This window comes from Spodoptera frugiperda, chromosome 13 (genome assembly GCF_023101765.2).
Source record: "Spodoptera frugiperda isolate SF20-4 chromosome 13, AGI-APGP_CSIRO_Sfru_2.0, whole genome shotgun sequence".
NCBI classification, from domain to species: domain Eukaryota; kingdom Metazoa; phylum Arthropoda; class Insecta; order Lepidoptera; family Noctuidae; genus Spodoptera; species Spodoptera frugiperda.
In genome coordinates, this window is record NC_064224.1 from 7,785,718 (window position 1) to 7,802,020 (window position 16,303).

The following is a 16,303-nucleotide window of genomic DNA, read 5'->3' on the forward strand; positions in this document are numbered from 1 at the left end:
GTCAGATAACAAAATAAAACAAACTGGTTCACTTCACTTCAGAAGGAGTGTCAGGGAGTGGCTTTTTTTGAGTGGAAAAAATCATCCAATGACTTCTTCCACCTTGGGCGAGGCGAGAGGAAGTGTCAGACTCTTACTGACTAAAAACCACCCTGTTCCTTCTCCTGCTTTTCGAGCCGGAGCCCCGGTAAACCCTCTAGGTAGTCCGCAGCTCCGGATCAGGCATCAGCCCTACTGGGCTCCATCTGTGGTGGTCTAATGGCTCTTTGAGGCGCGCGCGGAACGCTACGCGTCGCACGCACGGGTTTGGTTCTGTTCGGGCGGTGAGCTACCCTTGCTCGCCGTCCGCAGGCCCGCACTGGACACTAATTATCCCAATAAGTGGATCGGGAGAGGCGGACCTGTACTGTGGCCAGCTGGAAGTTCAGACCTGACCCCTATGGATTTTTATGTGTGCGCCTCAAAGAGCCATCAGATCACCACAGATGGGGCCTAGTAGGGCTGATGCCTGATCCGGAGCTGCGGACTACCTAGCGGGTTTACCGGGGCTCCGGCTCGAAAAGCAGGAGAAGGAACAGGGTGGTTTTTAGTCAGTAAGAGTCTGACACTCCCTCTCGCCTCGCCCAAGGTGGGAGAAGACATTGGATGATTTTCTCCACTCAAAAAAAGCCACTCCCTGACACTCCTTCTGAAGTGAAGTGAACCAGTTTGTTTTATTTTGTTATCTGACTCAAGTTAAATTTGAAGCTTAAATATCGATATTCTTATTACTACCTTGTAGTACTTCATCGATGTTTTGGCAAAGAATTCAAATTATTCCCTATCATGTTATACCTTATCAGAAAGCTGAAGAATTGTAGATATTTTAACGCACATTTGCAGAACAGTTGTCATAGACTTTTTTTTAAATATCTTATAAAGAAAAACAACTTATCACAAATTTATTTACTTTTTTAACATTCGATCGTCTGCTACGACTCAGTTGGTACAGTTATTTACAGTTTTAGTTTTCTAAATAATAAAGCAACTAATCTACTACACAAAAAAGCAAAAACAAAACAAAATTTAGCCACCAAAGACAAAACAAGGGAGAAATAGCCAAAAAAATGGGAAATTTTATCAAAAAAGTTAAAATGCCGATAATTTGAAAACGGTTAAGTTTGGGATATGGGGTCCTATGGTCTAATCAGTCAGGAATGATGTAAACTATCACGTCTTAAAGGATTTAGGTCGACTTACCCTTTAACCCTGTATATATCTTTTTTTGTAGTTCGCACATTGAACGCCGTGGTGGTCACCGGACAGTTTTCTATTGGCAGTCAAAGACTTAAGCAAAATTAAAGCCGACTTGGAGTCATTTGTGTTACTTTGAATCTTTGATGTTATTCATATCTGAAAATAGCGACAGGTATAGGACAGGTTTTGTGATCGTGATCACGTGTCCAAAATATTAAGCTGTGTGCCATCAATGGCACGCGTGCCAATGGTTCACCATCCCTGACCTAAAGTGTATTCAAAGTCTCTAAGCGAAAATTTTAATACCCAAAGGCTTTTGGAACATCAAAAGGATATTGGACAAGGTACCTCGGTGCCTGAAAAATCTTGTAATTTTAGCTGCAAACCCTCTGAGCACTTATTAGTCAGTTTTAATAGGATTTTTCATGAAGATATTTTACAGTCGTTTACTTTTTAGCCTTCTTTTCAGGTCTGTAGCTGAAATTGAAAGCTATGAAGCCTGCGACCTACTTCCTGAAACTACTATTTAATATTTATAGTTTTGCTTCGAAGAAAAATTTTAAATAGTCTCTGCTAACCAAAGGCCTCTGCTCATACAAAGAAGGTTCGAGGATTAATCACCGTGCTTGTTCAATGCGGCTTAGTGATTTCAAACTTATAATTAGAAATTATTACTTTTTTTATCAACAAGTTTCCTCACGATGCATGGTTTCCTTCGCCTTCGCCGTATGTCAGTAGTGTCTAAATAATCTTAGTAATCCCATTTAACTTGGAAAAAGTCACATTGGTACTTGCCGTTGGTATGTTTCGAACCCGCAGCCTCATACATGAGAAGCAGCCGTCTTAAACCACCGGGCCACCCCGACAATTTTAATACTATATACATTAATACTACCACAAGAAACAAAGGCGTAAAGTTGTCATATTCAATAGAAATAAGGGTCATATTCGGGTAGCAATTGACCAGAATTTGTTAACATAAATAGCCGTACTTTCAAACCTTTTCATTCCGGATATCGTAGCGTAGGGTTGTCAACGCGTGGCTATTTTAAAATATGTAGGGTTGTCAACCATCCTCCTTACCTTTACTATAATCTTTATAGGGTGTTGTCTGTCCCTTGGTGTTATGACTATCTCACCCAAAACATAAATGTGAAAGGCTGCCAAGTTCGATAATATTGGAATGCTTCGCCTATAAAAGAAGTGAGATCTAAATAAGTACCTACCAAGTTCCATACACAGACCTCAGTTAAAAATGATATAACAAGTTGGCAAGTTTTCACACACTTTGTTATAAACCTACTAAACGCAATGAGTCAAGTATATAATTTTCTATTAAAACTTGCCAAGTTATATCATTTTTAACTGAGGTCTGTGTATGGAACTTGGTAGGTACTTATTTAGATCTCACTTCTTTTATAGGCGAAGCATTCCAATATTATCGAACTTGGCAGCCTTTCACATTTATGTTTTGGGTGGGATTTCATTTATTTTTGTAAGGTTTATTTTCTTTTTTTCTTATTTTACTTTACTTTGACTAAATACAAACCTTCGTGACGAATTTTAGGTCGGTGCGACCATTGGAAGATATAGATAATTTTTTTGTTTTAGTTCCTTAAGGGTATGAATTTACACCTTCATTATTTTTAAAACCGACTCACACTTGGCCATTTTCAGATTTTTTCCTTTACCTTGACCTAAAGACCTACCTCCATGCCAAATTTCAAGTCAATACGACCATTGGAAGTGGTCTAGGTTTTTGATGAGTGAGTGAGTCAGTCAGTCAGTCAGTCAGTCAGTGAGTGTATAGTAAAAAAAGCGACTTTCTGACGTCAATATCTCAAGACCTACAATAGGTACATTAATGAAATTTTGTATTTTAGATAAGTAAGTAGATCTCGACAGATACTAAAAATTTCATATGCGTAGATAAAATAGATTTTGAGTTATAGGTGGGTCGAACTTGGCCCGAAATGGTTCGTGTAATATAACCCACGGCCGGTGTGTCGGTTTTTTTGCTCGAACTTGGCGGACACACTGCCGTGTGTCTAGATAACGTTAGAAGATACAGAGTGTTGAAAGATTATTATGTCTTTTATTTTTCTTTGTTTGTATAAAAATAATTGCCTGCTGTTTTTTTAGCCGACTTCTTTAACTAAAATATATTAAATAAATGAGTTTACAGTTTTCACCAGTCATTAAAAACTTATTGATTTCGATCACAGTAATTGTCTGTCTAAAAAGACTAGTCCGTTACGCAGGAGATATTATATTGCACAAATGTGTGTGCAAAAAAACGGTACCAGTGTCATAAAAAGTGTTGCTTTAGCCAACCCACACATTGAATTTCAATATGAAAACAAACAATTCCTACATTTTATTATTATTCATTTACTACAACAGAAAAAAAAGTAAACAAACACCATATATCACTCATTTTGAACATCCCATACATATATTTAAAAATATATATTCAACTGACTCTGCTTGTCTGTCATAACGTTGATTTGAGTCCTGCATCGCCCTGACTTTTGTTTTTATGCATATTACATACACACGCGTCACCGGGACAATGTATCATTACTTTCCAAACAATGGAAGGGTTGAGGTTATTTTCAGAGCTGGGGGTCCAAATGTCCCTTGTATCATCCATCATGTGGCATTCAGGGGTTGGGCTTATTTTAGATAACTGATCAAGATTTGTTGAAATAAGAATAAATTTGTTTACACTCAGTAAATAAAAGATTATTATGTTCCCTAAAAGGAAATGCAAAACTGCACAAAACTTATTTAATATAACTTCGTTCGTTTTTTTTTTTAATTAGAAGTTCGAATTTGCCAAGCCGCATTGAGCAAGCGTGGTGTTTAATGTTCAAACCTTCTCCGTATGAAAAGAGGCCTTTGGTCAGCAATGGCCACTTATAGGCCGATGATGTTCGATGATGTTATTTAATAGAGCTAGAGAGATGTGTGTGGTCTATCACCATACATTGTATGCAATGCCAGCTTTGTTAACGTTACGGAGAATGCCAAATCAATTAATACCATTTACTCGTTTAAACATTAATCACCACGCTTTCTCAATGCGGGTTGGCGATTTCAAATTTAGAATTTTTAAGCCCAGGATTATAAATAATCTTAGAAAGTACATTTAACACTGACAAAGTCACATTGGTATTGGTGGTTGGTAGGTTTCGAGCCCGCGTCCACATGCATGAGAAACGGGCGACTTAAACCTCCGGGCCACCAAACTATGCTTTTTTAGTCCACCCAACGCTTTGAATATGGCAGTTGTACTTAATACCTACACATTAAAATAACCCAAACATATTATATTTACTATCCCACACATCCTTCTCAAAAACTAAAGGATATTGACCAATCAATGCATCCCATACAAACTAGATAAAAACCCACACCGTCTCAAATTTCAAAGATTCACAAACTGACCTCTGAGCCCTTACCACCCTCTAATACCCCCAAATGTTTACCCACAATATAAGTGTAGATTTCAGGGAAAATATTCCACAATCTAATATAACAAAGGGGATGAAAAATAAACCATTTTACACCCTTTATAAATGAATTGAATGAGCAATTTTTTGTTTGGGTTTTGAATTAAAAAATTGTTTCGTTGGTTCAGTACTTATTTTCGTTTATATTACTGCTGAGCAAAGAGTTTTACAGTCAGATTCAAGCTCCTGATGAGTAATGTTATATGTTCTGGCAAAATATTCGTTTCTTTTTAACCGACTTCAAAAAAACTCAAGAAGCTCTTTTGGTTTTCACTTTGACCTGTATGTGTTTTCTTTTTTAATGGTATAAGCCGGTAAACGAGCAGATGGATCACCTGATGGTAAGCAATCGCTGCCACTTATGGACACTCTAAACACCAGAAGCGTTATAAATGCGTTGTCGGCCTTTTGGGCGTTAGGAATTGAAGGTTTGTTGGGAGGATTGGGAATTAATTGGGGTAAAGTATATAGGTTTGTCTGCAATTATCTTACGATAGGCTGGCCGATTTTGATGCATTTTTCAGAAAGAGTATTTGGTACACTTAAGACAAGGATTTACATTAAAAATTAAAAAAGGAGATTAAAGTCGGTAATTTAAACGTAGTTTAATGACGATTATTAATTCTCAGTATTATTTTATTTATTTATTTATTTTATTGCACACATACATAAAACATATTACATTGTAATTAATAGTAATTAAAGTACTATGTGAAGTATATTTGAAGTATTTAACTTTCAACTCATTTATTTCCTAAGACTTACGTATTAACATATAGCTTCCTCTCTCTCTTACCCATCAGACAATTCATAGCCATTATCCTATTTTTTTAAAATAGATTAACATAATAACTTAGGCTATCCCGTTATCTTAGTCAAGCATAGGTACCGAACTCCAAATTCTTGACTTTACCTTCTTCCAAAACTGTAGGTGACTCCCACATGGCTTGAAACTAATGACGTCACTGGTGGGTGTAGTATAGGTACCTATAAATACCTATATATTCGGAAAAGCAAGAGTAGTGTTTAAACTACGTAGGAGTCAAAATTTGATACTTGGTAATAACTTTGTGATTCCTTGAATGGGGTAAGTAGATAATTGTGCACAAATAGAAGGTACCTACACCTTTTTTGTTTAAATAAAACGAGTTTACGGAGGACTTTGAACTCTAAAATCGATTGAAATATATTGTAATCTTATTGCGTGCATTTAGCCCCGACCGAACTAGGGCGGAATCGTGGCGATTTTAAACAGAGTAATTTTATAAAAAGAGATCTGAATACAAGCTGCCGATTATAATACAATGGAATGTTTCGTGGTTAAAAAAACCTCCGCGGTTTCGACTTAGTGCGGCCAAGGCCTTACTAACAAAATCGTTAATTTGTCGATCAATCTGCCATTGAAAATAGACTTATTTTTATAATAACTATCTTAAGACATAATAAATTAACTAAAAATCTCAGTTTAATAACGTAAATTAATGGAGAAAAACTCTACTAGTTTCGAGTCACAGAGGGACTCATCATCATGAGCAGCGTGACCACGCGCAGTCGCGTAGCTTACATGGTAAACTGTGCGTTGCCGTCAGCAAGTCCGCGCACTCGAAACTATAGAGCTTTTCTCCATTAATTTACGTGAGTAAGCCGTGATTTTTAGAGAATAATCCTAACCTAACCAACCTCTAATGGAAACAATTTCAAAATCACTAGTAAGAACACGACAATTTTAAAACCTCTGTACTGAACTTTCTAAAAAAAAGAACAACGCTTACATTCATGAGAGCCCCGCACCATCTGTTAACTCGACAGCGCCATGTATCACCTTCGACGAGGTACAGCTACACAAACAATAAAAGATCTTGTTGGTACAGGGATGCTGCTTTAAAGTACGGTGGGGCCTTGACAACAGCGGATTATTCTAAGGAACACAATTATAAAATTAAATAAAAAAAGGGAATCACCTTCGTCACTTTCTTCATTTTTTTTTTTCAGTCTGTTAATATCCCTAAAACCTTTTCCTGGGTCTAAAAAATACTTCACTGAAAACTGCAACAAAATCGGTTTAGACAAATGCGAGAAAACAGAACAAATACATACAGGTCGAAATGAGAACCTCGTTTTTGAAGTCGTAAAATCTCTGCAAATATGTACTTAATTGCTAAAGTATTAGTGTTAAATAAAAAAAAAATCCCCCAAGTTTTATTTGGTTTTAATTAAAAATATGTAGATCTATTTAAGTTTAACTTTCATGAGATATACTAAAGTAATTATTATGTTTTGCACCTTATTCACGTAATTCTTTAGCGATAAACTCGATTAGTTTCAAGCTACTCTAGTGACTCATATTAATGAGCAGCATTTTGCGACACGCGGCGCGGCGCCTGTAGCGTCGCATCTACAAGAATACGATCTATCTTTGAATTTCGGTTGTGAGTTGATCGCATCTTTAGTGACCTATACAGATAGTCAACATAAGTTGAATATATCTACATGAGATTGATAGATGTCCTTAAAGTTTTACATACATTTTCTAAGTACTTAATATAGAACAGTACGGTACCAAAACCTTTTGACAAAATGAAACCTATTTATAGAGTCGCTTGTAGGTATTACACGTACTACGGAAACCATCTGAAGACTTCTCCCGCATTTGCGAGGCGAGAGAGAATGTCAGACTCTTACTGACTAAAAACCAACCCCGTTCCTACTCCTGCTTTGAGCCAGAGCCCCGATAACCTGTCACATTGTCCGCAGCTCCGAAATATGTAATAATACCCAACAATCTATACTATACTATATCTTTATATATATAATTCTTCTGTACGTGTGTATGTCACTGAACTCCTCTTAAACGACTAGACGGATTTTGATGAAAATTTTTGTGTGTGTTCAAGAGGATCTGAGAATGGTTTAGATTCACAATTTTGTCCGCTGGACAATGTTTTTTTAATTAATTTTTAATTTATTAGTAGTTGTTGATTTTGGAATGTTTTACATCGGATCCGACGGACGGCGCTACCATCGCAGTGTCAAATATTAATGACGTTAGATATTGTCATAACATTTGAATAATAATTTTCATCAAAAAGGTCCAGAATGTTTTAGCTTATTAAAAAAGTTTAAAATTTTCAAATTAAAGACGTGTAGACAGGACAACGTCTGTCGGGTCCGCTAGTAATATTATAAAGCTGAAGAGTTTGTTTCTTTGATTGTTTGTTTGAACGCGCTAATCTCAGGAACTACTGGTCCGATTTGAATAATTCTTTTCGTGTTGGATAGCGCATTTATCGAGGAAGGTTATAGGCTATAAAACATCACGCTATGACCAATAGGAGCCAAGCAGAGCGGGTGAAACCGCGCGGAAGTAGCTAGTATGTAATAATACCCAACAATATGTTATAAACCACCCCGTCCCTACTCCTGCTTTTCGAGCTTGAGCCCCGGTACCAGTAGTTCGCAGCTCGGGTTGGGCATTAGCCCTACTACCTTTCATTCACAAAACTACCTTCTATTCAGTTGATTAACAAAATGGTTGGTTGCTTTGAGTTAATTAAAGTATCACACGTCAAAGGGTAGGTCATGTTTTATATATGTACATATATATGCACCTATGTATGTGTAATTCCATTCACATCACTGAAATTAGACCATTCACACTTAATCAAATGAATTAATGTAATTTCTTTTCCGGAATATTTGCTTTTATATGTAATTAGTTTGTGTTTTGTAGAATTGTGTCCGTGTGTTTGTCAAGGTTTGTTTTTTTTTATAATAACTTAATAACGTAATGTCACCGGAGGAGTATACAGAGAGGCTCCTGGCTCTTGGCCTAGCAGGTTACCGGGGCTCCGGCTCGAAGAGTAGGAGTAGGAACAGGGGTGGTTTTTAGTTAGTAAGAGTTTGAAACTCCCTCTCGCCTCAACCTCTCCGGGAGAAGTGATTAGATGGGTTTCCCCTCGCAAAAAAGTAGTTAGTGTTATAAGACCTATGGAACGGAGAAGCGGCTGTAGCCATTATATCAAGCATACGTTCAGATTACTGAAAAAACCGAAAATAAACCAATAACTTAAGTTGTTCGGCATTTGCACCTGATAAAAGTTTTGGTTGTTACTGACCCATTGTATAAGAGGCGAAACCTTTATGTAAAAAATAATAAAAATTATTGTCTCGCCCACATTTTCAATGTCCATCAACATGGACTAATGATTGGACAAAATAAATTTCCATTCCTTAATTGAATTTATTAACACAAATTGACCTCGATGAACCTTAACAAAACGAAAAAAAAAAAACACCGACCAACCGCCAATTCCGGCCTAGTTTTTTTTTAAACAAAACAATAGCTAGCCATATAAAAGAAAATCGTAAATCAAAAAATCCGTTGTTTCTGCAAATCATCGGACTGTCATGTTGAATTAATGCTTTTGATCCATTTAAGCAATAGAAGTAAGAAAACTGAAGTTTCATTTCGAGGTCCGACGTAAACCTATTTTTCTAGGTTATAAATTACTTGTCTAAATGAATGTGATTTAGTTAGGTATTTATTATTTATAAGGTATTTCTAGGTATTATAAGCTAAATGCGGTTACTGATACGTTTTTGTTATAAATACTAACTATTACCTATTTTTTATCCAAATTGACGCAATGTAATTTATTTACTTAGTAGTAAAAGCTTGAATAGTAGTTTTTTCCGCTTAAGCCAACACATTACACAGTTAAAGTGATATTAAACTGTGTCATTTGTCACGACACATGACACATGGCAGATGACAGAAGTCGCACATAAACGATCATTAATTTATTGGTCTTTGTATTAGTTTTAAATTATAGTAAGTTTTAAATATATCACTCATTTATGTTTTTATTTCATGTAGATTTATATTGTAATAATTATGTATTTAAACATACCTACCAATAATCTAAGTCCCTGCTAATAATCTTGTCATGGAACTAATTTATAGAAACCTCTATATTAATTTTCCTTGTCCTCAGTAAGGTGTCATGTCTACACATTTATCTTTACGACTATGGCCTTACTATAAAACTGATATGTGGACCAAAATATCTACAAAATGTTACGACATGTTATCAAAGACTGTGTGAAAATTCCTTTCACTATCAATAGAATTTTTATTGTAAATGTCCTTTTTGAGTAAGAATGCTATACTTGAAATTGGTTTGCGGTTTACATGAATATCTTATTTCTCTCTTATACTAAAAATAAATAAAATAGGAAACAATTTCTAGCTTGTTATTTATAATAATGTTATTGTAATAAATTTTGATATTATATTTGACCACATCTTTGAGTGCACGACGCGACGGTGCTCAGCCCATGCAGGGCACACCGCCACCGTATGCTCCACCGTGTCTTCCGGGCGGTCTTCGCGGTAATGACAACGGGGCGTTTACTCCTGCTCTATCAGAAACAGGAATTTTCCGAAGCTTCCATGTCCAGTAAGCATCTGCGTCAGGCGGTAGGTGAGGACGCCATAGCGCCTCTCAAGCTACTCCTTAAAGAGGGGACTTACCGCTGCAATGATAGCAGCCCTCGGTTGCGACAGACGTTACTACTATTCCGCCATCACATAACTTTTACCGCTTTTACTGTTATATTATTCCTTTTATGTGCACTTAAGATAAAAGTCACCAAAATCATAAAAAAAAAACGTTACCTCAATCTCCAAGGGCATCCCTTAAAAAACCCATAAAAACATAATCAAATAAACATTCACAGACACGTACAAGTAAAATAAACGTCATACTCCCATGAGAACTACAATTTATCCTTCCCTTTTTTTGTTAGAGAAAATTTCCACATAACGAGAATTTCATCCGCATTTTTTGCATATACTCTCTGCTTCTACAATGTACTTTATTGCCTTCCTGCAAAGCGTTATATGTATTGTTTCATAATAATTAAGTGCCACCCACCCACTAATGGAGCTAGGCTGTGTTGCTAACGTTACTGTTTTAAATAGTAGTTTGTACGAAGCAACAGAAAGGCATTTAAAAAAATATTAGTAAGTATGATTTTAAAACGAAATATTCTGTTTGTTTGAACACGCTAATCTGCAAAACTTCTGATTCGTATCGAATAATTGTTTTGTGTTGGATAGCCCATATATCGAAGAAGGTTATATGCTATAAACATCACACTAAAATCAATGGGCGTCAAGCAGCGGCTGAAACTTAGAGGCAGAAACTGGTAAATACACAAAGGTGATTTCTTAATTATACGAAAACATAATATATATTATATACCTCCTATATACATAATAATGTTCTCCTGTATACATGCCGTGTGTTGTACATCAGTTTATAAATAAAATAGTACGAAATCTACACTTTTTATTCAACCTATTGATTTTTGATTGTGAGGTGTTGTTTTATAGATTCAACGATTGGTAACACCGGTTACAATGGTTGGAGCTAGTTTCGTGGAAATACAGGGGGTATTAACTAAAATTTGCCCGTTCGCATTTACTTTAAGGTAAGCGTCCAAATGCCCGCATCGTACGGACCGCTTATCGGCAATGCGATGAGTACCGATGACGTTATACGGAATACCGATGCCACAAATGCGAGTAAAAGTGGTATCGATAATCCGATTGCTGATACTGGCGTCGGCAATTCGATCGCTGTGGATACAGTGGACGCAGTCTGAAAAATTAATCCATTTGATGTGGTCCGCCCGATGAGTGCGTACGCAATGTAGGTGTATTGCTGATGAGCGGGCTGATGAGATGAGCTAAAATCCGTTGCGTGCGATGCGTACGATGTGGGCCTGTGGACGCTTACCTTTACGCGATACCCATTTACGTAACTTTCCGAATCACCCTTTGTAAGTGCTTTATATAAATTTTGTTCTAGTTTTTCTCTTTGTGTATAATTGTGTACTTTTATTGTTAAAAGTAGGTATTTGAGGAGTGATTAATGTACTACTATTGTTTAGTAGTAATGCTTTTGTTTCTTTTTTCGTTTTGTTTCACTAATGTGGTATTTGTTACTTAGTAATTAAGCTCTAACATATTTTTACATCGAAATTAATGTACCTATGATTATTTTCATTGTTTTTAAATTCAAAACTGTAATTGATAACCAACGATACAGTCAAATAATTTCAATTAAAGACAAAACCTGAATATTTCTGTCATACACAGAGACATATAATGATTACTTAAACTATTCCTTAGCAACGATTTTGTTTCGAAAACAATTGCTAAGGATTTGTTTAACACTTTAAACGCCACGGGGGTCACCGGTGACCGACGTTAGCGGAGAATTTGCCTTCAACAGTTTTCTATTGGCAGTCAAAGACTTAAGTAACCATTAAATGACTCTGAGTATGGTGGTTAGACCATCTGCAAAAAACAACCCCGAATCATAAGTTGCCAGAACAATTTTCTCACCAAAGTAATTTCTAAAGTATAACAATGATCATTATAATAAGAAATTATTTTTACAAGCGATATTACAAGCGGCCATTTTGTAGGCTATCTACATTTCTTCGTTAATAATTAATACGGCGACCACTTCTCATTAGTCAAAGTGCCTTTTATACAAGCGTCGGATTCTGTAATTCAAGCAATTGTTTTAATGAAAATATTTCCCAAGCTATTTAATGAAAAAAGTCTTGTGTATACATCTTTTTTATATAAATTTTGTGTATTTAATTTCAAGCTTTTTGTTCACTTAAAATAGAATGTTACCCTAAATTCCCAATCCTTCAACCGCCGCAACGCACTTTTGGATCCATTATTATGCTATCGGCTTACTCACGTAACAGTTTTACAAGCGACTGTCGCATATTTCTGCTCATGAATACGAGCCTCTATCATGGTTTGAAATTCTGAATTCTCTAGTGTTGCGGGTGTTCATGGGTGGAGGCGATTGCTTACCATCAGGTGATCCGTCTACTCGTTTGCCGCCGCATGCAAAAAACACTTTCCACCCCATGGGTGGAGGCGATTGCTTACCATCAGGTGATCCGTCTACTCGTTTGCCGCCGCATGCAAAAAACACTTTCCTCCAAATTCTAGGCATAGGATTCTTAATCCCATAATGAGAAGAATGCAATACAATCGGAAAAATACTCATATCGCAATTTGCTTGTGTAGGGAATCGAACCCTCTAACTTTTTTTATAACTCCTTAATTATGATAGACTTGTCAATGTTGAATGAGAATAAGTATTTTAACAATAGGAAATAAAACAAATAAGATATATTTTCATTTATATTTTAATGATAAAATATTACCTTAAAACCTATGAGATCGATGTTTGTATGTTTATATACAGACCAGCACGTCAAGCTATCCCAAACAATTTTCACCTATATACCATTGTAACAAAGTCGGAAATTGTTTGAAGTTCCATAAAAGAGTAGCTTGATGTGCTAGCTATATTAAGACGACATTAATGTTTTTGTATAAAACAGTTTTTTTATTTACAAATCGTCATTTTATTACTTACATGATAATGATTTCTAATTTATTAACATTGTATTTTTAGGTTATTAGGACCGTTTTCAAATAACTATCTATCAGTAGATTTGGCGGTAGCCAAAGCCTCAAAAATAGAACTAAACCAATTTTATTAAAATCTAATTACAAGAGGATCAAAGGAGGTCTAGTTGGAAGTAGTTCCACAATAAATATGATCACGTTTTTAGGGTTCCGTAGCCAAATGGCAAAATACGGAACCCTTATAGATTCGTCATGTCTGTCTGTCTGTCCGTCCGTTCGTATGTCACAGCCATTTTTTGATTTTGCACTCGTGTTTTAATTTTATCGTTTATATCGTATACTAGTTTTTAAAGTAGCCAAATCTACTGACAAATATACATAAATAAATATCCCATTGTATCATTGCTTTACATTTTTTTTCATTAGTGTATTCATTAGAATACATAGTAACCAAATCATAAACTAGGAATTAAAATATACAATTAAAACTATATGAGCGACCATTGAGCTATAACGTTGAACAATTTGTGCTTATCTTCAACAGTACTTAAAAAAAAACATAACATTATTTTAATTATCATTGTCATGGGGACATTAATGGGAACAAATGTTATAACATTTATAGTAATGTGTCTCTTAAAAGCGTTAGCTTTGGTTCAATTCACTGTGGCTTACTATTAGTAAAAACTATCAAATTGAACAAAATCACACTAATGAAAGTATTTTGGTTTGGATGTTTGAATGTTTGTCCGTCAAACACATTGAAACTGCTGAACGGATTTTTATGAAATTTGGTACAGGCAGAGTATGAGCTGACTAGGGCGATAGGATATTAAAGACACGCGAAGGGGGCGAAGTCGCTGGCAGAAACCAGTATTATTATAATATTTCCTTCTAATGATTCAATATAACTTACACAACCAAATTTTATTGAGTCTACGTTTGTTTATTGCCAGTAATAATCTTAAAAACACATTAAATATTATTTACAAAAAATGTTTATTAACTTTAAAATAAATGTACACTTTAAACTGAATCCTCATTAAAAAAGTCCCAGATAAAACTAATCACAAAGATACAAAAGACAAATTAATTTTCTAATTACTTAAAATACTTGCAAAAGAAACATTAAGTAGGCAGTTGACCTATTACTTGGAATAGACAAAATAATTCAGAGAATTTCAAATTTCACGAAGCGACAGAAACTTTTTATGATCCCGCAGCAATTTCCCAATTTCATTTTATGTAAAAACTCATTAACCTCATTCTAATATGTAATATAAAACTTCGTATCACAGGAAACTATCTTCTTATAAGGTAAGCGTCCACAGGCCCGCATCGTACGCATCGGATGGATCGCATCAAACGGATTAATTTTTCAGACTGCGTCCACTGTATCGGCAGCGTTCGGATTGCCGACGTGAGTATTAGCAATCGGATTGCCGATCCCACTTTCACTCGGATTTTTGGCATCGGCATTCCGTATGACGTCATCGGTACGCATCGCATGTAGGCATTGCCGATGAGCAGTCCGTACGATGCGGATCCGTGGACGCAGTTGCATGAGTTTCTATACAAGACAAACTAAAATCCGTTGCGTGCGATGCGTATGATACAGATCTGTGGACACTTACCTTTATGCTCACATTCAGAACACAGGTGAAAGAACCAATAAAATAGAAGACGAGTGAAATGAAATGACAATAAAAACAACGTCTTATCGCTTACAAGTCTCAAACTGATTTACAAAATCATCCAAAGAAATCGAATAATAATTCAACAGTACCCAGTAAATACAGAAATATGGTTACGATTACTGCAAGAAACAAAAACCAACAGCAAATCAATTTGAAACCTATCCCATTTTCTTTAGAAACGAAATTCGGTTGTTCAGCCTGACATAATACAAACTTGTCAGTTACCATCGAATCTTTTTATATGGATCAGAATCTTATTTATCAGATGTAATATAAACAGTAGAAACTACCAACAGTGAATCGAATTGAAATAATACAAATTCTTAACGTTTATTTCTCTTACATTTTCTTATAGTGAGCCTCCAGAAAGCTACTCTGAAATCAGGTGAATAAAAAGCGTATATAAAAGGATTTATCGCTGAATTGAACCACCCCAGCCATGTTAGTATGTACATAAGGACTGGATTCACGTAATTACTTGGAATGAAAGGGGTAAGAAGATAGTACAAGAAGAATGGGAGCCAACAGGCAACAAAACCGCCGACCACAAGGCTCAAAGTCTGCGCAGTTTTAGTCTCCCTTCTTAAAGAAGAAACACGATTATTCTCTACATGTTCTCTCATGGAATGAGTCCGTCTTGTAGTGTTTTTGTATTTAAAGTTCGCTTTGAATGTAACATCGTTGTTGTAGAAGCGAGATTCTTTTTCTTTAGATCTGTGTTTCTTTTTTTTCTCTGGTCGGAAACAGCAGGGGCATTTGTGGTCTTGCGATGAACAGTCGCTGTGTGCTGTTGAGTTTTTTGATGTCTGTTTTGAAGCTGATTGCCGTAACGACATCTTGTCTGATCCGGACTCCGATTCGGTGCGGATGCAGGAGAGTTTTCCTTTCTGAAACAATTAGGTTTTGTTAGAATTTTGTTAGCTTACTTATATGAATGAAAGTATCCTATTTGGAAGTCATTGGGGGAGGCCTATTTTTAGCAGTGGACGTGGTCTTGAAGCTGATATAATAATGATGATGATGATGATTCTTAAAATATAAAATCAAGTTTGATGTACTTCGATAAATTGATGTATGCATGTAAAATTAAGAGTTCAAATTCTATTTCAGATAAAGCGTCACAACTGGTATTTTGCTGTGTTATCTTTCTAGGAAAATTTGTGTTGAAAATCTTAAATACCAAGAATCTTAACTACAAAACACAAATATTTGTTTGTATATTCCTGGATATCACAAACTGGTGTTAATGTTCTGTATTTATATGAAATACGATTCCTTGTAATAAACACTATTGTTCTCACAAAAACATAAGACACGTATTTTTTTATTTTGTTACGGAAACAAATATTTTCGAAGATTTTTAATATTGCATGACCTCACTTCTT

At 35.7% G+C, this 16,303-nt stretch overlaps 1 protein-coding gene across 1 annotated transcript in view; it reads right to left on the reverse strand.

Annotated features, from left to right (window-relative positions):
• Positions 1 to 13,955: 13,955 nt before the first annotated feature.
• Positions 13,956 to 16,303, reverse strand: part of LOC118270634 (octopamine receptor 1) — a 76,765-nt gene continuing 74,417 nt past the window's right edge. Inside the window, exon 5 of the mRNA XM_050697953.1 lies at positions 13,956 to 15,805. Coding sequence (XP_050553910.1) covers positions 15,242 to 15,805 — 564 coding nt within the window. The 3' untranslated portion in view covers positions 13,956 to 15,241. The remainder of the gene's footprint in view (positions 15,806 to 16,303) is intronic.